This window comes from Anopheles maculipalpis, chromosome 3RL (assembly GCF_943734695.1).
Source record: "Anopheles maculipalpis chromosome 3RL, idAnoMacuDA_375_x, whole genome shotgun sequence".
Taxonomy (NCBI): Eukaryota; Metazoa; Arthropoda; class Insecta; order Diptera; family Culicidae; genus Anopheles; species Anopheles maculipalpis.
This window is the reverse complement of record NC_064872.1, coordinates 61,038,417-61,063,169: the sequence shown is the minus strand read 5'-3', so window position 1 is coordinate 61,063,169 and position 24,753 is coordinate 61,038,417. Positions and strand designations below refer to the sequence as shown.

The 24,753-nt window shown below is 43.4% G+C and overlaps 2 protein-coding genes across 3 annotated transcripts in view; one reads left to right on the top strand and one right to left on the bottom strand.

The window, feature by feature from the left end:
- Nucleotides 1–8,843: 8,843 nt before the first annotated feature.
- Nucleotides 8,844–11,324, top strand: LOC126563080 (ras-like GTP-binding protein RhoL). The gene is made up of 4 exons (XM_050219693.1): nt 8,844–8,987; nt 9,101–9,215; nt 10,896–11,010; nt 11,098–11,324. Exons 1-4 carry the CDS (start codon nt 8,875–8,877, stop codon nt 11,322–11,324), a joined length of 570 nt encoding a protein of 189 aa, XP_050075650.1. The 5' UTR covers nt 8,844–8,874.
- A 1,664-nt stretch (nt 11,325–12,988) lies between these two features.
- Nucleotides 12,989–24,753, bottom strand: part of LOC126561303 (nuclear pore membrane glycoprotein 210) — a 359,207-nt gene continuing 347,442 nt past the window's right edge. For both annotated transcript variants that reach the window (XM_050217359.1, XM_050217358.1), the window contains 6 exons: nt 22,578–24,738; nt 20,581–22,511; nt 20,355–20,493; nt 20,059–20,109; nt 19,667–19,831; nt 12,989–13,123 (listed from right to left, as the gene is read on the bottom strand). In XM_050217359.1, coding sequence (XP_050073316.1) covers nt 13,014–13,123; nt 19,667–19,831; nt 20,059–20,109; nt 20,355–20,493; nt 20,581–22,511; nt 22,578–24,738 — 4,557 coding nt within the window. In that variant the 3' untranslated portion in view covers nt 12,989–13,013. The remainder of the gene's footprint in view (nt 13,124–19,666; nt 19,832–20,058; nt 20,110–20,354; nt 20,494–20,580; nt 22,512–22,577; nt 24,739–24,753) is intronic.

Below are 24,753 nucleotides of genomic sequence, written 5' to 3'. Positions count from 1 at the left end.
CCAAACCCCAAAACACAAAAAAATTATACAAATGTGTCGAGGCATGAAACCAACATCCGTGGCTCACATAACAAATCACCAATGCAAATAAATAGAGATAAATCAAGCTTTCGAAACACGGATGCGGATGCAGGTCGGCGCAGGGTCAGTCAAAGTGCAGCAAATCGTTGGTTTTGCTACTGTGCTACCTAATGGCCATTTTTAACCTAACGTGCTTGTGTGTGTGCGATTTTTTTTTTTACTTCGTTGTTATTCTAACCCACAAACAAACCCGAATCCATTGGGTTTCCGCTATTTTATAGAGCAAATTAGCAAATATTTATTATCAATTGCGCACCATAAACCATCAACCATTTCGAATGCGACAAATGGTGTGTAGTTTTTATTTTCCTGCGCCAAACAACAACAGTAGCAACAAAAAAAGCCCTCTTAACTGCTGCTCGCTTCATATATGCAACTCACTTGACCGAACTGACCGCCATCGTTGGGTTAAGGTTCGGATTCAGTTTTTTTTTTCGTTTGGCATTCTCTGTTCTTCTATTTACACCGCTGCCCAATTAGCCATACCATCGATCGATCGATCACAGGAAACGTGTCCGGAAGGGTACGAAATAGCTTGCGGGTTGTGGTAGAATGGGTTCAGTGTGTTTGCGCCCCATTTTGCGTGCGTCTACCGTGCGGTCAACCATTTGTTAGCACGTTAATTCATGTCACCCTGGCGAGAAAACCTCAACCCTTCAGGCAGCAGCAGAAGCAGCAACAACGCAACCGTACCACATCCGTAAACCGTGTGTGTGTGTGTTGTGTACGTGTGTCAGAGTGTACACAGTAGAAACTCCAAGTGATGGGAGCTGCTGCAGGCTGCTTTAGCCACAAGCTAACACAACACACAGCCTTCGGGAGTGCTTCCCACCGAAAAAGGCTTCCCGACTACTTCGGGCAGCGCGGGAACCCATAGCAACCAACAGGAAACCCGGATATCGGATGTATCGGTGCAGCCAAAAATCTCCCAAACAACAGGATAGACATAGGGTGAAACGCATTCAGCAAAACGGTGCTCCGGTGTACGAGTGTGGTTTTCGCGGTTCAGGCCAAACTTTACGGAATGTGCGCACGTTTGGTGGGAAGGCACATCACGCTGGCCACCGTTTCGGTGTGTACACCTCACACGACGCACGGTTTGTATGGTTTCGTGTTTGCTTTTAATCAAATTGTTTCCCCACCGGTATGCCATGAATTGACATTCCACACAAAGGGCACTTTTAGGGGGGGGGGGGGGGGGGGGGGGGTGAGCGATCAGCACAGACCAACCCTTGAGTGACTGGTGTTGGTTGTGAAAAACTCTCTTGCATAGTAATAATACTTTGTGGCAAGAATTTATGGTTATTTATTTATTTATTTATTTATTTACAATTGATTATGACGGTCCAATGCCGTATTGTCAACACCGCTTGTGTTGAAAAAAAAAAACAAAATTACAATCATATTGATAATGCATTTCCTCCCTATTATTTGCCTTATCCCGGGCATACTCGGTTGTGGATGGTTGTGGTGATGGTGTTGATGATGCTGATGATGATGATGATGATGATGATGATGATGTATTCGTGGATGATGGTCCGGTTCTATTGCGGTGGCTATTGTAATGATGGTGGTTGGTTGCATCCGAATTCCGGCTATTGTGGTGTTGTGGCTGATCTATTGTTGATCATTTTGTTATGGTCTGGACTGTAACGAACAAATAAACATCGTTAAGACAGCACGAACATTTATTTGTCTGCGTACAGTGCTCTCCAGTGCATTCCAGCAATGACATTCCAAGCTCAATCCAGTCAACGTCCAATCAAAGGATGATCGACAAGCTCTATCCCGCAGCAGCGAAAGCGACTTCACTACTCCCGAGACTGAGCCCGCCAAACACCCCGAACCCGACGCCAACGTTGTCAAACTCAATGTGCCAAAACTGGACTGGAGTGGAGAACACTGCACTTTCAACAACGCCTGCCTCCCTTTTACGGCAGTGTTGGAATCGCCCTCGAATGCTGTTGCCCAGTCATCGGATCGCCCGTGGCACTACAAAAAATACATTTAAAACATAGACAACACAACATTTAACAAAAAAGGAATGGGGAAATACGAATATGGATTGGAAGGATACTTGGGATGTGGAATCATAGGACAAGACCGTTGTCTCTGGCTAATCGGAAGATGATCCTCATGTAGGGGAGGTCCCTGGTAGCCAACACTTCTCTAATTTCTGTACCCGGTTGTCTGTCGATATTCTCGACTGCGCTCATCAAGGAGGGTCTTGCGGTTTCAAATTCCACGCAGGACCACAGAAGGTGATCCACATCGTGGAATCCGTTACCGCAGCCACATACTTTTGTCTGAGCCAGAGTTATACGCTGTAGATGAGCATTCAACGCAAAATGATTCGACATCAGTCGAGACATCATACGTATGAATGCCCGGTCTACAGAGAGCCCATCGAACCAAGGCCGTAGGGACACTTGCGGAGAGATCGAGAAAAGAAAACGCCCGAGTTCATCCGCCTCCCACATGCTCTGCCAGCGAGACAGGAAAAGTTGCTGTGGGAAACGAAGGAACTCCTGGGCCGAGATAGGTCGGTCGTAAAAAGCGCCTTCTTGGACGCCTGTTTTGGCCAGTGAGTCTGCCTTCTCATTGCCGGGAATTCCACAATGAGAAGGGACCCAAATTAGCGAGATCCCAAACGCCTTATCGAACATTGAGCCAAGCAGCTCAATGATTTTGATGGTGAGTCCTGAGTCCTGACTCTTAACAGCCTTCGGAGATCTCAGAGCTTCAATAGCACTAAGGCTATCAGTGAAGATGAAGTACTGATCCGAAGGTCTCGCTGCTATCATCGATAGTGCGTAAAATATTGCGGCTAGCTCTGCGGTGTAAACACTACATGGCTGCCTCAATTTGAAAAAAGCTTCGGTGAACTCGCTAAAAACACCGAAGCCAGTGCCCTCCTCAGAGGATGATCCATCAGTGTAGTACTGGCTTATTTGGTCTAAATGACCATACTTATCCATGAAAATACCCGGAACTACCCTCGGGCGAAGATCATTAGGTATGGTCTTAATTTCCTCGTGCAATGAGGAATCTGTTATTAAAATGGAACTGTAGTTCTCAGGAAGGGCAGCACGATTTAATGCCTGTGGAGCGCTAGCATGCACTTGTAGGGCAACAAAATCTTCGTAGATCTTGAGGATTTTGCTCTTAGAACCTGTCTCTAGAAGCGCTTCAAAATTTTCTATTATCAAGGGATTTGATACTGAACAACGGACTAGAAGGCGAAGCGACAGCATTTCAAAACGTAGTTTGAGCGGCATCACTCCGGTCATCACTTCTAGGGACATGTTGTGTGTGGATTTCATGCTCCCTAGTGCGGGTCTAAGACAGCGGTACTGTAGCCTTTCAAGCTTGAGTATCAACGTATTGGATGCCCAATGGAAGCATATGCTTCCATATTCCAATACGGATAGCACCGTTGTCTTATACAGTCTCAGGACGTCTGATGGATGTGCGCCCCACCAGAATCCTGTGACTGTCCTTAGAAAGTTGATTCTTTTACTGCATTTTTGCACCAGACGGGTGAAGTGAGTACTCCAGTTTAGCCTAGAATTGAACCATACACCAAGGTATCGAAAATTGTCGGTAATTGATATCTTTTCACCATACAGAAAGACATCAATTTTCGGGTCATATAGCCTTTTCTCCCTGTTTTTTCCCGTATCGCTAAAAGGAGAAAAGACTACCATCTCAGTTTTCGTTGCAGAGAACTTGATACCAAGGTTTTCAGACCACTCGGAAAGATTGTCCAGAGTGGTTTGTAAAGCCAGTTGTATTTCGTCGGCGTCTCTGCTTGCAACAGATATAACGCCGTCGTCTGCCAATTGTCTAAGACTGCAGTTTGGTGCTAGAATTTATGGTTAATTGAGGCGCAAAATACTCATCTAAAATACTCAAATAACAATTCCTTCTGAAGATTAGTAAGCTCGTCGAGCGATGACTAGGATTTTGCTAGTCAACAGTCTTGGTAGAGCCACAAAGTGCACTAGAAGATTATGAGAAACATCCGCAGGTGCAAATGTGCCTGTTTACTACAGTCAGACGTAAGATTTTGTTCCTAAGGATCGCTGTTCCTTTCAAAGCATCTCATCAATTCATCTGATAACCAAAGTTTGTATTCTAAATAGGATGTTTGTAGATTTTTTTTTGACGAATATAATGTTAAATATCATGGTGCTCATCGTGGATGAACTTTAGATAGCAAGGCCTTGTTTGTAATCGAAATAATAGTAATTAAAATAGTAAATCGTAAATAGTATTTGTTTTGCATTATCTACAATTGCTTCCGAAAATAGTGTAGTTGTGTTGCAAATTATGTTTTCTAACTTCGTTGTAAACATATTTCCTTTCCAGTGTTTTGTACCATCTTCCTTCAAGGGTTAAATTTCTTCATCGAAAAGTTCCTTAAAAATTATCCAATCCAGTGCGAGTTTGATCTTGAAGTCCGTTTGTGCGGAACACAACCATAAAGCACCAAATTTCTCAGCAATTGGCTTCACGGTACGTAGCTCGCCCGAAAGTGAGCATTTTTTTTATATCACATTTCAGTGTGCATGCATCAACATTCTCCCGCACGAAACAACCACACGGTCGATCGCTCGACGAACATCACAAACCCGCGATGAAGTGCACTGCTTCGTTTATCCACTTGCCAAATCGAGCCGAGACGTCAACAAAAAGAAGAACGGTCTTCCACGAAGCCCACCAACGGGTAGCCTTTCACATTTTGGGCGAAAATTTCACAAAACCTGGATACCACCATAAAAGCCAGCACTTCAAATTATCAGAAGTGATATTTATTCGTCTGACAGCAGCGACGATCGTGGCGGATACGTGCACGATGTTCCGCCAGTTTGGTTGATTGCTATTTGCGAGCCTTTCAATCCATCCGCGCTGTCTGTAGCTAACAGAAAAGCCGCTTCTTTGCGCTGGGTCCAATCGAACCGGGGCAGACCATTCACATCGTATCGAGAGCCTGTCGTTTGCGTTTTCGCGACATCAACAACCATACCGAGGAAATCGCAACTACCCCCCTTAGGTAAATCTCACCCGATCCGAGCAGAAACCGAGGCATGCAAACCGCCACCTTCAGAGCAACAACATCGGTATAGTACGGACACCGAAAACTGGATACGCAACAGGACTATAGCGCCAAAGCAACGCGACATATCCTTAAGCCCATTTCCAACGCCGGTACTAATAGAGTTGAACGGATTCTTCCCGTCACCGGGTGATATGTGCCTCGGGTCACCCTAGAACGACGCATCAATCGCCAGCCGTATACCGCAGGATGTATGGTCACAATCCTTTAAGGTGCCCCATCATTTGCACTCATCAAACGGTAGAACATCCTGTCGAGTACGATGGTTCACCATCCATGCCGCAGAGCCATGTAAACCTCGTTCCTCCTGTTGAGCGGACCCTAGTGTCAGTTTCCAAAACTGCAACTACAATGCTACTGCACCGGCCGTGTCCATCCCAGCACCGAAACACATCAACTCGAGGTCAGTAATGGATGGTCATTCTAATGCGATTAGCTCCTGAGCCGCAACGAACTCGTGCTTGCCGTGTGTCCCTGCAGTGCAGGGAAACCCTTTTAACCCAGTCCCATGCTTGCTGGACTGGTCCCTGGGTAGGCCAAACAGGTACCGGTGTGCCGAACGCGATAAGGCACACTCATTACTATGCGCCTTGCCGTAATTCTTCGCAAAACCATCTCGAGCCTACAACTACGGGATCGTATCTGGGGCCGGGAACCGTTAATGCTAATCCTGACCGACCAACCGTCCGACTACCCAGCACCACGTACACCCGACGCACACATACACATACCGGAACCACATACCGCATGTCAGCTAATTGCATAGCAAGATTCGAAGATAACCCCGGCACCCGGTTAATGTTACGGGCCGGCATCGGGTTCACTGGACGCCTCGGGAATAATCCCGTACGCGATCGATAGCCGGCTCCGTTATTGAAAGAATAGCAAATGGGGATTCACCCGATGTGAAATGATTGCAACGTTTTAAACGGTGGTCCGCTGTGGTTTATCGGAACCATATCAAAGGGGCGCTATTGCTGCGCTCCTTTCTGATTAGTTTGTTAAAGCTACCAGGCGCCTCCATCGGTGGTTGCTGAAGTAAGAAGGTACAAGATATTTGAATATTATGTAAACACTAGATGTTATCATTATTAAATTTCGGAGTAAACCTAACTTACATAAAACATTAAAAACATAAACGATTAATGATTTGTTTTTTTTAAGAAACATATCATCTAAATTTAAATTTAAAATTGTGTCGACTATTTACATAAGTATTAGTTAGAAACAAACGAAAAAATAATATTATCAAATCAAATTTAATGTATCTATATTTTAAATATATTAAAACTAATTTGCAGACTGCACAATATTCAATTTTATATTCGCGGAAAACGACTTGGTCGATTTGCTGCATTATAAAATTATAAAAACATATAAAATCAATAATTTCTTCTTCTTTTCCTATGGTTATTGAAAATTAAGATGCCTTGGCCTGCTATTACAAGCTTCCTTGACTTAGTTTAGAGTTTTAGTTATTTTCAAATAATGGACATTAACAACCAATTAAAGAAAACTTCACAAAATAATAGGTGAGTGTAAAATTATGTGCAAAATCATTTTTATGTTGTTGATGACAGATTTTATTACTGCCTCTAGATTATTTGATACATAATTTAAACATTTTTGTATATTTTTTTAGCCCACGCTGTACATTTCTGTATGTTATGTTGAACAAAAATGGATAATTATTGCCTTTTTTCCATACGAAAACCACATTGACAAATTCTTCAAACATCAACGACCGAACGAAAGGTATCTCCAAACACATGTAACTGTACACACTACATTTACATACACTTTCAACTTTTACTGTGAATCTGTTGAAAATGCATGTGCAATCAAGTGACACAGACATTACCACCGCAATCGATTAACGTCAAACCTTTTATCAATAATCTCGTCACTCAATGTCAGACCCTTAACTGTAATTTATAGCGCTCTACACCAATCACTGTGCTCATCCTTTTCTGCTGTAGCCCTGGGTGTTAACTGTAACTGTTTAAACCTTCCACTTTCCCGTTCCCCGGCCCGAGAGTGCATCGAGTGTATTGCGTTCCAGGGTATGTTGCCCGTTAACGACACTCGCAAACTTCGCCACAACTAGCTCCGATAAGCCTAACGGCAGCCATCGAACAGTGTTTGATCCGGGTTTGCGGATGTGTGTCCACACTGGCCGCTGGAATAACCCCTGGTCGGATAAATTCACTTCAATCGGTGGCAAAGATTTCTTCGATCGATTTTCTCCACACTCGGATCGTTGATCGAAACGCACGCAAATCGTGTGCACCGGTTTGTGCTGAAGTCTTTTGAGGGTAGTGGCGTGAACTTATCCACCATCATGTGTCGGGGGCTGCTAGACCTTTGGTAAACTGACGCTCACGTGCTGCGTCACATTTACGCAACAGTGTGTGACGAACGTTTCGTGAGTGTTTGCAACAGGTGAGTTGAAAAAGCGATAATTCAGTTTTTTTTGGCGATAATTGCGAAAGTCCTCTCAGGATTGTAGTACCGTAGGATATGGTCAGTTCTATTTGGATGAGAATTTCATCAACAAAGTCGAAAATGGAGTGCATTTTCTTGTGGACACTTCTAGAATAAAGCTAAATGTGTACTCCTGGTTATTTACAACTGAATTTGCATTTACTGATTTGCATTTAATCAACATATTTCTTACATTATTTATTCCAAACAACAAATCCAATGGAAAGAACTGTAAAACACTTTGTAAATGCTACCGAGAAACACTGTTTCTTATCGCTTATCGCAAATTTAACCAACACCGACATCTAACGTAGTTCCCCTAACGATTAACACACACACACCGGTCGTATCGGTCACTCACCGTCCGACCCTGGTGTTCTTCTTCCCATCGATGCAACTAGACCCTACACGTAAGGGATATTTATGTACCTATCCATCGTGTCGGGCTGGGTCGGGCCTGGGGGCGGATGGGCGAACGCGGCAACCGAGTGCGATGTTTGTTGTCACAGTTTCCTTCGCTTGCTTATCGCAGACCCACTCGATTAGATGCCACACAAGAAGGGTGGTCTCACGCTCTCCATTCAGCCACATTAGTCACCGACTGCTACACAACATCGCTGCAAAACCTATCCGTGTACGAATGTTGGTGAGACCATGCTCTTGAAGACACCACCCGTCAATACCGTGCAGTCCTCTATACACCCTCCAGTATGACGATTCCGCTACGCAGACACACGGAAGATAAGAGAAAATGCCCAGCAGGAAGTATCGGGATGGATGGTCGTGGTAGTCGCCGGTTTTCGGTCAGTGTTTAGCAGCCGTCGATAACGGGCAGATGGGCAAATTTCCGTGCATCACTTACCACTTAAGGCTTAGCGTTTCAACGTTGCATTCGTGATGCTGAGATAGTGAAAGCTGCACCTTAGCGAACTCGTCTACTCACGCCCTGCTAGATAGTTCGGTTGTACAGCAGCCGTGGTTAGAGGATCTTAAGGGATCGACCGAAAAGGCCGCTTAGTTTGTGCAGCGTGACCCATAGTGAATAAGTAAATGCTTTGGTTACCGGTACACTGTGTGAAGTGAGCTCTTACGTTGTGATTTTATCGTGGAAACTCAAACATAGTAAGACACTCTTTATAGTCTTATACCTACAGTGAAAAAGGTGAACTTCCGCTAACCTGCATGTGAACATGACCACACCAATATTCAACATCGTCGTGGTCGGCGATGGTGCGGTCGGCAAGACCTGCCTGCTACACGCCTACACAGACAAATCGTTCAAAAACTTCTACGAACCAACGATGTAAGTACGCGCGGACGGCACTTTGCTTACCGTGAACCGTCATATGATTGCACTTTTGGTTTTTTTCCCCTACCTCCTTCATTATTGCCATTGCTTTCCATCGCACGCAACAGATACGATAAGGAATCAATTGAAATGATACTCGATGGACAGAAGTACACCATACAGCTGCATGATACGGCCGGCCAGGAAGAGTACGACAAAATCAGGCAACAGTTTTACAAACGGGTAAGGTTGCTTATTGAAAGATCAGCTTCGAAATGGGATTTTGATGGGTAATTCATAGATGTAGAGCGGTTTGGTTTGGTAGAATTAGGATAACAACATACATCATATGGATGAGATTTTCACAGTATGATAGAGTCCTTTAGTATTTAATCTGTTTCCAACTAATTAAAATGAATTCCTTTACTTGATCTTGAGTTTTACAGTTTTATTTTCTAGCCTGATCTTCGAGTTTTACAACACCTAACTCTTAAAAACAGACGAAAACGAAAGATGCAATGCCATTCAAATGTAGTCGAAATTGATGAGAAAATCGATTTTTTTTTTTTTACTTCTCCTTGTAGTTTTATCATTATGTAACTAAATTTAGAAGTCAGTAGTCCTTCTCAACGTTACAGAATATCATACATATAGAAATATGTTTCATTGATGCAGGATTCGAGAAAATGTGTTATACGTATCTCATAGAAAGTAGATTATTCTGTGTCAAATGCTGCATTCGGGATATTGATATCCACAAAATTGATTTAGAGAATAATCCAGCTCCTTTACCAATTATCCCACTAAAGATAAACGAATTAGGTTCTCCATGGAGAAGCCGGAAGTAATGCAGGGGGTCTTTAGGAAGATTAGATCATACGCATTCTGCTGATGATGTATAATCTTCATCTTCATACGTGCTATTCTTAACTTCATGATAGGCTTATCGATGATTATTATATTGCCACTCGGACTTTAAAGCTATGATACGGTAAACAGTTCATACTGGAGTTGCGAAAGGTATGTGTATACCATACCATTTTTCGCGAATTCCGTTTATTGTTACGATTGATACACTTTTTATCTATTATTCTATTGTTAGGGTCGGTCCAAATACTCAAAGTAGTGTTTGAAATTGTCGTATTGTGTTCTACAAACCTAGAACCACCGGGCTGTTTAGGTCTTAAAATGCTATCAGAGAAGATAAGGAACTAAACTCATAGTGCCAAAAATCATTATGTTTAGCAGTGCAAATAATTAAAATTTACGATATTCATCACAAGGGACAAAACATATTTTCATAATTTACAACCCATTATATTTGATTACTTGACATCTAAAAAGCATTGAAACAGACTGTCATAAACAAGCGACGAAAACAGTTACAATGGTTCAAATGGTTCACCAAAAATTACACAAGTACAAAAACACCTGCTTTGACGAGTGTCATCGACACAGGAGACCTATTTTTGCTGGTACTCGCAAAGTTTCACGCATGTTCCGAAGCACAAACGAACAAAACATCGCCTCACCAAAACACTTGCAACAAACAGAAGCAATTCCACGTAAAAACACCTGACTGTGGGGACCTGCACAAGTGCGTACGTGCTGCTGAAGATCAAACAGCACACGCAGGGGAACGATCTGCCATATATTCCTCGGTGCAGCCCCAGCAACCATTACGCAAACCTGGGGATGGCGGCGTTCAAAAAAGTTGCTCTAAACCCTTTGATCTGCCTAGCTAAAATGTTTACAACTTTCTGCTACAAGTGTAAATTGCTTTTGGGTTGCTTTTTGCAGCCTAACTTCTTCACACACAGCAGCGCATTGTTATAAGCATACCTTGAAGAGGCCTATATTTTTTATGCAACTTAAACTGAGTTTTCAACAGATAAATGCGAATGTTTTCCCCCACTCCAACAGGCCAATTGTTTTCTCCTGTGCTACAGCATCGACAACCGAGTTTCGTTCGAGAATGTGTCCACAAAATGGATCCCTGAGATCAAAACTGATCCACCCGTTCCCATAGTGCTACTGGGTAAGAGATGATATGATAACTAAATCTAAATTCGACTCTACTTCCATAATCAATCATTGCTCTCATTGTTCTCTAAAATTCCTCAAGGCACCAAGCTGGACAATCGGAAAGGAAACAACAACGAAGTTTCGACGGGCGAGGGTGAACGGCTAAAGCGAACGATCAATGCAAACTCGTTCGTGGAATGTTCGGCGAAACACTACCGTAATGTGGAACTGGCAATCGAGGAAAGTGTACGCGCCTGTCTGATGGGTGTGCCGGAACCGGAACCCGATGACAGTTGGGACTGTTTTCAGAACTGCAGCTGTTTTTAAGTGATTGATATGCTAAGAATGTTCTAAGGTCTAGTATTGTATACAGCAGATAAGCATCGTGCTTTCGATCCAATTATTCGACTGCATTCTCAATTCGGAATGAAACTTTAAAACAATATTGTTTTAATGTTAAACGTTGTAGGATCGTAGATTAATAATTTGGGAAATATTTCAGATCCGAAACCATTTTGCATAATTCAAGAACAATTCAAGCTTCACAATCGTTCGCGCCTTAAAGCTACGATACGTTTCACATGGTATAAATGTTGTATAAAATCCGAAAAAGATGTTCTTGGTTCAATACTTTACCCTCCTTTTGAATAACTACTTCTTCATCTTACTTTGACATTTCAAGGAGCGAACAATTTAGTAATGAATATTAACCATCAAGATTCAATTTAGTCTCCTGCATAATTCAGTATTTTCCAATAGAATTTTCCCGATGCATGTTTTTTTTTTATAAATTATTGTTGAATACATATAAAATGATTAAACTAAACAAATAAATCTTAAATGTGGACAAGCTTTTTTAAATTGTTTGTTAAAGAAATGACTAATGATATTGGTGTTCACGTAATGATAAATTTGAAATGAAAAACGTCAATAAGTTGTATGAATGTTACTTGAATGAATTAAATTTTATAACCACCTACCTTATAGCCATAAATTCATGATTTTGTATGACAATTGTGGAGCATATGTGCTTGATCCAATCTGGAAATCCTTCTCTATCTCGTTTATCAACGCCGGTCTTCAAACGGTCGAGGTTCAAATCCCATCCGAGGACCGTCCCCCCATAGTAAGGGCTGACTAACCGACTACGAGGTATCGGCAGTCTAGTAGCCATTTCGATGTCTAGTAGCCGGCATGACCTTTGAAGTCGTTAAGCCAAGAAGAAGAAGACCCTAAACGACCCAACTATTAATGAAACTACAGCAATATAATTAAACCATACCATTTTAATATGTTTCATTTGAATTTATTTGTTTCTTCCTAACCTAACCGACAGTCTGAAGTATGTACATTGTTGCTGTTAATAAATTCAATAAGTTTGCATCGTATTCGTACTGTCCTGCAAACTTGGTCTGGTTTCCTCTCTCATGGCCGATATTTGTTGGGTAAAAATAATTCTAAACTGTTACTTAAAATTCAATCGCAAACTATACTTAAGTCACACTCACACAAGAAAGAAGCTGCGTTCATTTTTTTTTTACAGCTGCAAGCTACCAAAAATGCATAAAATATGTTTGAATATCGATTAAGACATAACATAATATGCCTGGACTAATGAAAGAAAACAAAATGGTCAAAAATTTATTAATAGCAAGGAAACAATCATAAGTAGTTCGAATAAAATAGCAAGTTGTAAGTAAAAGTTCACGCATTGCTGCTGAAGGCTTCTCCTTCAGGAAGTTCAATTTTTAAATCAATGAAAGGGAAAACAACAGACATCCACTATCCTTAAACATTATAATAATCTAACGGCTCGTAACGTTTCTTCAACCACGGTTGGAAGAGGCTGGAAAATTTAATCTGTAGCATTCAGTACTTGCGATGAACTTTTCCGAGCGGCTGCCCTTTAAAGAAGACCGCAACCAACCATAGTTCCTATGCTATTGAAGTTGGTAAAGATGGCTCGATCGTTGAGCGAGAGGAGAGGCTTGCTGTTACTTATCCTGGACTCTATATTTACAGGTAACGTCGGTTTACCCGCTTTTGGGGCGATATTATGGTCGCATCACCGTAGATCGGTGAGCCGTGCGAGGTGCCGCTTGTGTTGAAATCATGACTTAGATTGCCTGAAGATTATATAAAAAAAAATTTATTCAATATTTTCCTGTCAAAAAAAAACCTTGGGGATGGGATTTGGTGGAGAATGAAACAATTTAATCAATAAATTAAGGACTAAAGATAGAATTCATAAATTATTACAAAAAACATGCAGTTAATGTTTTCTTTTAAAATGTTTTCTCTTAAAATCCAATTCCATTGGTTGCAAAGTTTGCCTAGCAGATGCCATTACTTGATACATAAGCAAATTTAAGTTACGTTAGAGTTCCTTCTTCACTTACAATAAACCGGAGTGTTTGTCAAACATCGGAACTGATTTTCTTTCAATTCCACACGACCATGAAACGCCAGGCAAAAAAAAAGACCCGTGGCGCACGGATTTAAGAGGAGCCGATTTTCCATCGGCTTGTGACGAACGTAAGTCGGCTGATAAGTACTATACACCCGTGGCGGAAAGATGAATCTTCTCCCGGCCACAACGCACAAGGGAAGAAAAGCTTGCGAATGTGCCTGTGTGTATATTTGTTGTTTGGTTTAGAAAATAAATTGAAGCGAGTAAATATTTTCGGCTGCAGCAGCACGGAACGTTGTTGCTGGGCGTCGCTGTCGTTTGATGCTTAGCGCACACGGTTCGGTACCATTCGGTACGTGTGCTGAGGCTCACCTTACATGAAAAGCAAACCATCAAGGGAAGGTAGGTACATGGTGCCACACCTCCACCGGCACACCGTCCACACATTTATCCTTTCTATAGAGCCCGACGGAAACAAATACGCCAGACAATTGGGTGGCCTTGATTTCTGACGTTCTGCCTATTTTCGCTGCTGCTGTGGCAAACACAGCTACTTGGTCGCTTCACCTTGGCTGGGAGATGAATTTTCAACGCGTACTGCAAAATCTTATCCCAAGTTGCCGAGCCTTGTCGCAATCTAAACAGCCACAACGAAGGCTTTAAGTATTCAGCGTGTGTGCGAGGTTTAAATCTTGTTTACTGCATGCGTGAGACGGAGAGGACACGTAGCGCTGGCGTGTTTTCACGACAACCGGTAAAGTTCCCCGTAGGGGTCCATCCGTTTGCCATTAGTATTGAGGCTCATACACACACGCACAAGCCACATATAAGAAAGAGTGAGAGAAAGAGAGAACACTGGCCGTTAGAGGCCTTCTAATGTGCACTTATTATGGCACTCCGAAAAATTATGGCACCAATCTCCAGACACTTTACGACACAGGACGTGACTTTAATCCGACCCCCGGCAACTGTAGCTGTTTGCTGTTTCAAGGTTTGCGTAACTACAACCAACCGTACTGGACTCTCCGTAAGGATCATAAAATCTGTTCTAAAAATAATACACAATACAGTGCCCCATTATAAATGTAACTATCGTTTACAGGGAAAAAAAGCTCACCATTTTCCTCTTCAAACAGTTCAAAAGCTATTAATTTCCATCGCCTTTTTACCGCAACCGTAAGGTTAATGGTAAAATCAAATTTAAATACCGCTAAAAGTGGGACTCCAAACCTATTTTGGTACAGAAACATTCAAAAGAAAAAAATCCTTTTGGCAGGACTCTTACGGAACATAGCTCAACCAATAGGATCACAATTGAATAAAACGACACATATCCTGGTGGCATAAATCTCAGCTTTTCCTTTCGCACGCAATCACACGCGGGGTGCTACCGGGACCAAACACACCAATGGCCCACCGAACCAAAAACGCTTTCACGCTTCCCGGAAGGTGTAACCGTATGTCATCAAAATCCAATCAATCAAATTTTACCGCAAACTACTACAAGCAACAAAACCGTTCGCTTATAGGCCGTGGCGCGGCGGCTGTAAATCACCGGTACCAACACCAGTGTCAGGAATGTTAGGAATTTGGGAGGGAAACGATTCCGTTGTACCGTCTACATTCGGCATCGTTCGAGAACGTACCACTCTATGGAGTGGTTGTGCCTCCTTCAACTTGCGCTATTCGCTATTGTGAATCCGTTTGGCCAAGCTTCGAACGCCCAGTACGCTACTCTCTCACTCTCTCTTTCTCTCTCGCTTCTATCGACTACTTAATCATCTAGGATATATATACACACACTCGCGAGCACTCTGGGGGTGGACTTGAAAGGACTTTTCACAACAATACTGCAGGATACAGGAATGCTTTTACCGTCGCTGTCATACCTTTCACACCTTGCTAAAGCTTTGTGGTTGCGCCTGGAGTTGGGAAAAGCTTTCAAGTTTTTCGATTCAACGCCCCACGCAAAGGTGCCGAACGATTTGCTTCCCGGTACCAGTACTGATCGCCGGTCATACCACAACAACAAAACTTCCGATTTCCGCGACTACATATCAGCGAAACGTCAACAAACAAAATGAAATATGTAGATTTCAGAACCAGAATGAACAGCGAACAGAAGCAAAAAAACGTGAACGATTTCTAAAAACCTTACAAAAAAAAAAGGCAAAACAACAACCGCTCACCGTTGCCTTCCGGAAGAACAACTTAGGTTTTGCGATGACATTAAGAAAAGGCGCACAAACTTCAAGACATACGATCGCCCTCGCTGGTACGCGGAAAGCGGTGGAGGATTGTTTCCTTTTTTATTTTTTCGAAAGCAACGCGAAATGTCTCTGAATGCTAAATATATATCAACGATGTGTCACGTAAACAGGAAGGACAAAATACACTTCCTGTGCCGGGCCAGAGTGTGTCACTTTGGGCGGGCTGTGACTTTTCCCAACACTTCCCAATCATCGCCATTCCATGCGTGCAATACCGAAGGGCGGCGCGCACTTAAAACGGTGGTTGCGTAGTACTTTCGAATGGATGGTAAAAAGAAAAACTTCCCCACTAGAATGCTAGTACGGACACACGCGTGAACACTCCGCCACTACCTACGCTAAGCCGGGGAACAGGCCGCACACGCCATACCATTACAAAAACAAGCATTTGAAATTCAAATGTAAACGAAACATAAATGACAAAAATCAGTGCTGGCATACACGCGCACGGACATGTCAGGATTTTCCTTGCTCCGGCGGCATATCCTTCCGGCAGATACAGTTTTGCTTTTCTTGGTCTTACTTTCCTCACATGCAAACACGTACCGGATTTAATGGGGAGGGTACGCATTGAAACAGTACTCACACACGCACGCAATCGGTATGCGACAAACGTGAAAAACTAAACAAATAAATAAGTAACAAAACCAGAACGAAATAAAAGTTGAACAAAAACAACAACAAAAAAAACAATTCCCTAGCGACGACGACGGACTACGAATGGTAAATGGTTTTAGCGAGTGTGTGTTCATTCTACATCGATAGCACTGATTAGTTAGAAGCCGCCTTAAGAGCGCATTTCTTAAACAACACCCAAAACCTGCCAGCCTAAAAGGTTCTTTAAACGGTAAGCTTTGATCATCCGTTTGGATCATCCCTCGGGCGACCAGGGGAATCTTTTCATAAACCGGGACGCGCGTCCGTTACTAAATGAATAAACTGTCGAGAAACAGAAATAACAACAAACAAACAAAAAAAGACAAGTGCACCAACAAACGATCCAAAAATTTGTTTTCGTCATATTAACCATCCCTCAGGCTAACTACCGAAGTGTTTACCAACAGAGTTTTTTTCATTCCTCCTATGCACATATATTGCTTTCCGGAGCTTGATTGATGTTTTGGGATAGTAAACAAATTATCTTCCATTTTGCACCGAGAATAATAAGAGAACCCCGCTTCTACAGAACAGCACGGCAAGATAACAAAATAAAGGTATGAAAATAAAGTTCTGAGACAAAATCGGGGCCATTTACTCGTAATCAGACACGGAGTAAAATGTCAAATTAGCCCATTAAGCGACGGATGGGCGAGTTTAAAAAAACAACATGAACAATCAAATTCCACAACCCATAATGCTAATCCTTCCGTAATCAAATGAATGCTCTTTTATGAATTTGTCAAGCGTGCAATCAACTTGCTTGTAATTGCTGCTTTGAGGATAATACTAAACAGGCCCAGACAAACACACGCACAAAAACCCTCATGCTATTTCACACACCGATACGGGTGGAGGTCAACGGTCAGGACAATTGGACTGTCCCTCTGTGTGTAACTAATCAAAAATTCCTCCTACAACGGCGACAGACGAAAACGAGACAAGGGCTTGGCGATGGGATGGGGTTTTGACTGACGTTGGCTGGCCAGGCAAATGTGTTATTGTCAGGCGTTAAAGAGACCAGAAGTCTCGCAGTGTTACAGGGTGTGTCGCGAAGTTTTTTTTTTTTTACTTTGCTATGATTAGTTGAAGTTTTTTCCAGATATGTTTGAAACATTTCCACAGTTAATTAACTGTTTTACAGATTTTTGTAAGATTCATCCAATGGGTTTTATTCGTGGATCTCTTCAATCCACCAAACAAACAACCAAAAACCCTTCTTAAGAGTACTCTAAACCAATATTTAAAGTAAGGATTTTGACTGGTTTGTATATAATTTATCAAAACCATTCTTTTTTTAAGTGTCTTAGGGAGACATCGTAATAGGGTTTTTGCTTGCTTGGGTACCCCATTCTATTTACGGCCTATCATATTTTTTTTGGATTTATTTTTATTACTTTTAATACATTTAGCTTCAAACTAAATTCAATCAAAAATAAATGTAGTATAATAAAGATAATTTCGAACTACAAGTTTACGATTAGATTATCTTCATCCATGTCTTTAAGTTTTTTTTTTTAACTGGCGCTTAAAAACTGGCTGAAAAACTGCTTTTCAACCACTGGCGAAAACACTTACAAACCTGTGGGACCGACTCCACAATACAGGGGAATTTGACAAAAATTATCTGAACAATCCAACTATATTTACATGATTTTAAATATTTTTAAGAACGATTAAAATAATCTGGAAAAGCGTGTAAAAACATGAGACTGAGCAAAAATATTTAGGAAACATTCAAAATATCATGGGACAAGCTCAAACATTCCTTTAGAAAGTTTAAAAAAAGCTCCCTGGCACCCTGTGTACCACCCACTTCAGGCGAAAGGAGGGAAACATTTTAATTTATACTCCGCTTTATTTTACAACCCTCGTAATGTACCGGACAGCAGCAATACATCGACTGGGAGGTGTGAACGCAAAATATAGCATTCATTTTTCATGTCCGTCCAACCAACCACCAAGCCACACCATATCACGGTCACCTCACGTTCAATTCAAAAGGACAAAGCTTTTGAAAAAAAAAAATACTTCTTTTTTTCCTTTTTGCGTTTTCATCACTTACGGCGCGAACCGTTTCTTATCACCTCTCCGCTTATGGAATAATTTCACGTTCGTTTGAAGCTGAAAGAAAATCCACCTAAAAGTGGTGCACTTTATCGGAAACGGGAACGAGTGTGATTGTGTTGGCGTTGGAGGGATGGAGGGAACCGCATTCGCAAGCCACACACAAGCTAACATGAGCTAAATTATGGACCAAACGCCCCGAAACTTGCCTGAAACCTGAAACCGTGGAAAAGGGCAAGGAAGATACGGATAGTACGAAAAATATGGTTTGGCCCACTTCCTTAAATGCTCGTTTTTGGACATATTTTCTCGTTTTCCTGTTTGCGCGCTTTTGTTACGCTGCTTGTTGTTGTTGTTTAAAGGTTTAAGGGCCAAAGCGTTCATTACCTTCAGTATGGAGAGCGGAGATTGTTTTTGTGTTTGTTTTTTTCCTTGTTCTCCATTTTTATACACCAGAACCGGGCCAATAATTTTTATATTCAATTTTCAACACCCTCCAAGAGCGTGTAAGACAACGGTGGTGGTAACAACCTTATCGGGGATATAATTTAATGAACCACACGGAAAAGCAAGCCCCATACAGAGAGAGAGAGAGAGAGAGAGAGAGAGAGAGAGAGAGAGAGAGAGAGAGAGAGAGAGAGAGAGCGAGTGAGCAAGTGTGGGCAACCAAAACAACAAAGGATTTTACAAACAGAAGAAAACATAATTCTTCATCAGCGAAGGATAGGGCGGACAGACGAAAAAAACACTACGAAACAACAATTAGTACCTAATGGAAGATTTGCCAAAATCATGAATATGTTTGACCAGATTTCGGGTAATTTGGTTCCCCATTACCCCCCCCCCCCCCCCCCCCCCCCCTCAAGGACTGAGATGCTGAGAACGGGATAAAACGGCTCTAACGCGGCCCGCGTCGTGACTAATTTATTCCCGAGCCTATCTCAACGGCCTAATCGGATTAAATGCACCTACATTTCATTTTGTTTTACGCCCCAAAAAGGATGGTTTAGTACCTTTTTCGGAGAACAAAGCGCCACCAAAAAACAGACATAAATCCGCCCACATTCTTAAACATAACTCCTTGTGCATGTACCTCCGAGAGTGACGACAAAAAAAAATAACCCCCTCTCTGCTCCAGGCACAAACTCTTTCTTTACAAGTCTAATGTGCACGACGAAAATAACCATGGGAAAAATGGAAAACGGAAGAAAATGTGTACAACACCATCACCACTACCATCAGAAAAAGTCCGCTTATAAACCCACCTTGCGAACCGCCGAAGCTATGATGTCCCGGGCTACCACCGCCGGCGAACGGTGACGATGACTGTAGATTACTGCCGCGCTTCTCTAATGGACTAGCAAATGGACTGCCGCTTATCCTATTATCATAGGATGATAAATTGTGCTCATTTTTAAATGGCGAGTGCACTAGTGAAGTAAAAGAAAGAAGAAGAAAAAACGGAAAGCACAAACGACAAAAGCCGAATGGTTGGTTAGTGACGGTGTTGGAAATTGGAAAACACTTCACGGACAAACACGAACGGACAGTGGTCAACCGTGGTGAAGAAAGGTTTTGAGAAAGTTCACTTCACCGTATGGTCCCATCGTCTGAACGGGGGAAAAAAGGGAAGCGAATGATTTGTTTTGCAACGTACCATTTCCGTTCGCAGCCGTCTTCTGTCGCTGGGGAAAGCAAAAAACGAAGACTGTAAAGAAAAGAGAAAGAGGAAACAGAAACGGAGTCGGTAAGAAATTAGCTGCTATTTCCCATTTCAGCTGTAATTAATGGTGTCGCCGAACCTCGCGGCACCGGTTGGTGGCTTCCTGTGAAACGTTCTTCGCACAGGATGCATGATTTAAATGTCTCACCGATGTACACACACACCCACACCGCCTTCGGGTGACAAGCTTAACGAAAGGCTCAAGCTAATAAAGCAAGCTTCCTACTTACCCCAAACTGTTGCAGCAAGCACCGTCACAGCGGAAATTAGTAGTCCAAAGTTGCTCATATAGTTTACCAACAAATCCGGCGTACTGGTGAATGGTTGAGTGGCACATTTTCTTGGTACCATTGGTGAATTGATCGGAACCTAAAGAAAAGAAAGACAACAAAAAAGTAATCGTTAAATCGTTTTTTTTTTCGTTCCTTTCCAATTTTCTTCAAGTCAACTCCTTACCCTAACATTCTGCAACGTAAGCGGTGAGTTAACCAAAACAGCCAAACTATCGGCCCATTCTTCCTTGTATGTCGACAGCAGTTCGAGCCGATACTCGAGCAAACCCGGTTGCTTTTGCTGTTGGCGAATAGCTAAGACGGCAGGATCGGATGAAGTCACCTCTACCTTCTGCAGTACTCGATCGAGTCCTGCGATCATAAGGCTTTGCTTATTGATCTGATCCACCGCAATTGCTTCCGGTTCGATGCGCACCGCTGGTACCATTTTAAGTGTGGACGTATCGGTCAATCCCGAGGCGATCAGACGAACTTCCAGCTCTAGCGTGTACTCGTTCGACTTGATGACATTCGCCACGTCATCTAGTGTTGTCAGAAGCTCTATGTTACAGCTATACGCACCAATCGTTGGATCGTAACCCGGAAGAACTTTGAAATGCTTCAACAGATCGGGTGTTCCTTGGCGTACGGTAAGCTTGCAGGCAAACAGTCCACCGAACGATCGTTCCACTTGCTCCCGACAGGTGGACACATTCATAGCTATTACGTTAACCAACTTATCCATCTGAAGATGATTCTTGATCACCAAGTGTCCTCGGTAGGAGTTTCCGTTGAATATATCGTAGCTTTTGAAGAACTCGATTCGATCTGCTTGCAGTACGTCTACACTGAACGAAATTCCACCGTTCCGTCTATCGCCGTGACGAATCGTTACCACATCCTCTGCACTTCCACCAACAGAACTCGCCGAAGTTCCAAGTACCAGCGCGACTCCAGTTTTGGAATCAATCTTCACCAACGACTCATCCGAACTGCTCCAGCGCGCATCGGAGCTTAGCAACGGTGAACTGAAGCAAACTACATCCCCGACAGCAAACACGCCTCTACTAGGGAACACCAACCCGCTTGATTCTTCACCGACGACCAGCTTAAGGAAATCTTCACCAAACTTCACACCGGTCTGATCACGCAATGCGACCACCATCATGTCGGAAGTTTCACGAATTAGCTCAAGCGCTACGCTATAGTTACTTCCAGTGCTGATCAACACGTTTCCACGCTTTGACAGCTTATGCTTAAGTGTCGAAACGTCTTCCAATCCGTGTGAAAATTCATTACCAAGACTATCGTGCAGCGACACCTTCAATGAAAGACTAAATCCTTGCGGGATACTGCTTTCGATACGCTTTAGTTTTACCGTCCCCGGTTGTAGGGAAGCCATAATGTAATGTACCGGCTTTATCTCGAGCGGTATCGTAAGCGATTGGTCCTGCGAGGATGCAATCACCTGCACACGTCCGGCAGTATCGCCACTCTTTACCAATCCGTCGCGCGTCACCTGCAACACACCGCCGGAAGATGTTTCACTGTCTAGATGGTACACTGCATCGTCCAGATTGGATTTCAACTGTATCGTAGCTTTCGGTGGAAGCAGAATTGAATCATAGCGAATCGCTTTCGGAGCAACCAACTCCAACATTCGGAATACGGTTACATCAGTTTTGGCGGTCAACTTCAATCCGTTAGGCGTTACAAGCGTCACATGCAGTGTCGCTCTACCCGGTGCTAATGCTTTCACACGCATTGTAATTGCATCACGAGCCGGATACTCGATACCAACATCTTGGAACACACCGCGTACGTCAAGCACATCGGTATGATCGGTAGACCAGCGGATCTGAACGTTCTGCACCGTGCCGAGTACAAGCGGGGAGATGTTTGGTACGGCCCACACATATGCCGGCATGGTAGCACCAGCCTGTATGCGCTTCAACGGTGTCCTCAACTCGATCGCATCCAGTGGAATTACCTGAATGATGATGCTATCCTCAGAAAACACTATCTGTGCTCCGGTGGTAGGATTAACGCCAACACAGCGTCCCGTTACCTTCGAACGTCCAATTTTAAGTCCGCTAGCGATGTTTGATTCCACATCTGAAAAGGGAAAAGAAGAAAATGTAGTAGATGGGTGTTCAGAAATCGAAAGAAATCGCATCTTACCAATAATATCCGCATTTTGCACACTGTAAATAATATTCGTGTCCGGTGTAGGTCCTCCCTTACTATAAATCTGCAGAGTACTTCCCACCAGGATCGTAGCATTGCGTGGTAGGAGCATCAACGGTGGAAACACCTGTACCGGTGCCGGAGCACTCGTTATCATTTCTTTTCCACTTCCCGAACTAACGCTGAACTTGGTCTCTCCCAACTCCATACCGGTCACAATGTAACGTATCTCCCCTACACCTAGCTGCGATTGACTGCCAAGGGCAAGGTTTAGCACGGTCGGATTGTAAACCTCAGTACGCAGATCGTACAACTCCAAACGATCACGCTTAAGCTCCACCAATCGATCATTGCTATCATACAACCGTACGATCGCTTCAATCTTTTTCGTTTTCTCAACACGATCCGGCGACAGTACGGTAATGCGGCCAACCGTCACAACCGACACGTGCAGAAAGCTCGGCTCCGTACTGAGACACTGGTCAGTAATTTCCAGCTTCACCTCACCGATCTTACGCGGGCTGATGATGATCTGACGCGATGTTCCATCGAACTGTGCGGAAACGATACCCGGCTCGGACGCTTTTATCTCGTAGAATCCGCTACCCTGGGCAACCTTAATACGTTCAACGGCATCGGTGGTAAGGAAGAGCGTTAATCGATCGTACGGAAGCAATGTACGATTAACCGACACAAAGTTCAGCTCGTTTTCAATGATCGGTTTGACGAGTGCCGAACCTGCCTTTTTCTGCACACCGAAGGGTGGACTTTCTGGCTTGATTGCGTACCGTTTAAGCACTTCCGCTCGGTAATCTGTTACGATCGTTTTCACTTTCAGGTTAGCCTCTAGCTCTCGGGGAAGGTTGAGTAGCAAATAATCTCGTCCAGGAATTTCAACACCTTCCAAACGTTCCACTTCCGTTTTGTAATCGTAGTTCAGGACAAGTTCGGTTTCGCCAGCTCCTGCCGACGAGCCGGAAGAGGTTTGCGTGTCCACGGAAGCAAATTTCCATTCCAACAGGAGAGAAGAAATGTTGGCCAGCTTACGATTTTGCACATCCAGCACCTCGATGTCGATCATCATCTGGTCTGCGTTGTCCGCCGTTTTGACGTGCATCATCGAGTTCCGGCGCTCCAGCGGACATCCCATCTTTACCTTGTCCGTTGTGATGAGGTTTATGAAGCGTGGTTTCACGCAGTACACCTTCGTCACGAATTCAGTCACGTACGGTACAACATTAGGGGCGTTTAGGGTATTAAATACTTCCAACTTAAGCTCATAATCTCCCAGCTTCTTGCACAGAGCTCGCAGGATGTGCTTATCCTTCGAAAATCCACTGCCCATCTGCGTTACTTCGAGTGCTTTTTGATCGTAAACTAGCTGTCGCTGGAGTTCCGCCTCCGAGTTAAAGATATGCTCCGGTCCATTGTAGTAGAAAAGGTTGCGTGATGCGCCGATCGGCAGAACAACTTCGTTCTCGATCGGATTCTCAATTGCCAGCTGCTCAAACACATTCAAACTAACGTGATCGCTAAGCAGCTTATCGAAATACCGATACGTGATCTTCAAATTCGTTTGCCCGACCATGGTCGATCGTAGGTAAAGTATCCGGCAAGCACCATTAGCCAACGGTTCTTCAGTCTCTCCATTTACCGAGGAAAACGTTTCCGTCATAAAGATGGGATTGCTAAACTCCAGCTCAAAGTGTAGATTGTCGCAGGAAGTAAACGGTTTTAGCGTTCCATTATAACGTGCCCACAGTCCTACATGCAATCGAACGTAATCCTTCAGCACGGTTTCGAAGTTGTACCGGACGACTTCAAGCTTTATCGGTGGCAAAAACATCACCTGTGCCGTTACGTAGATTCGCACGTTCCGAGACATGGCCACCTTCACCTGGGTTACTTTGGCGAGTTCGGTTTCAGTCGCCATTTCGTTCACTCCCTTGATCTGGTCCAACCGTGCTTCGGCCAATCCAGTCTGCGAGATGCCCACAACGTTCGAGTCCTGCGAGGACCAGCTGTACGCTCCATCACCACCGGTAGCAGTGAACTGCAGCTTTTGTCTGCGAAGGTTAGGATCGAACGGAAGGATTACTTCCGGAGGATGAATCGCCAATCGCTTGTACACAATCATTTCCGCCTTGGCCGAGAGCTGTGGAAGAGAAAA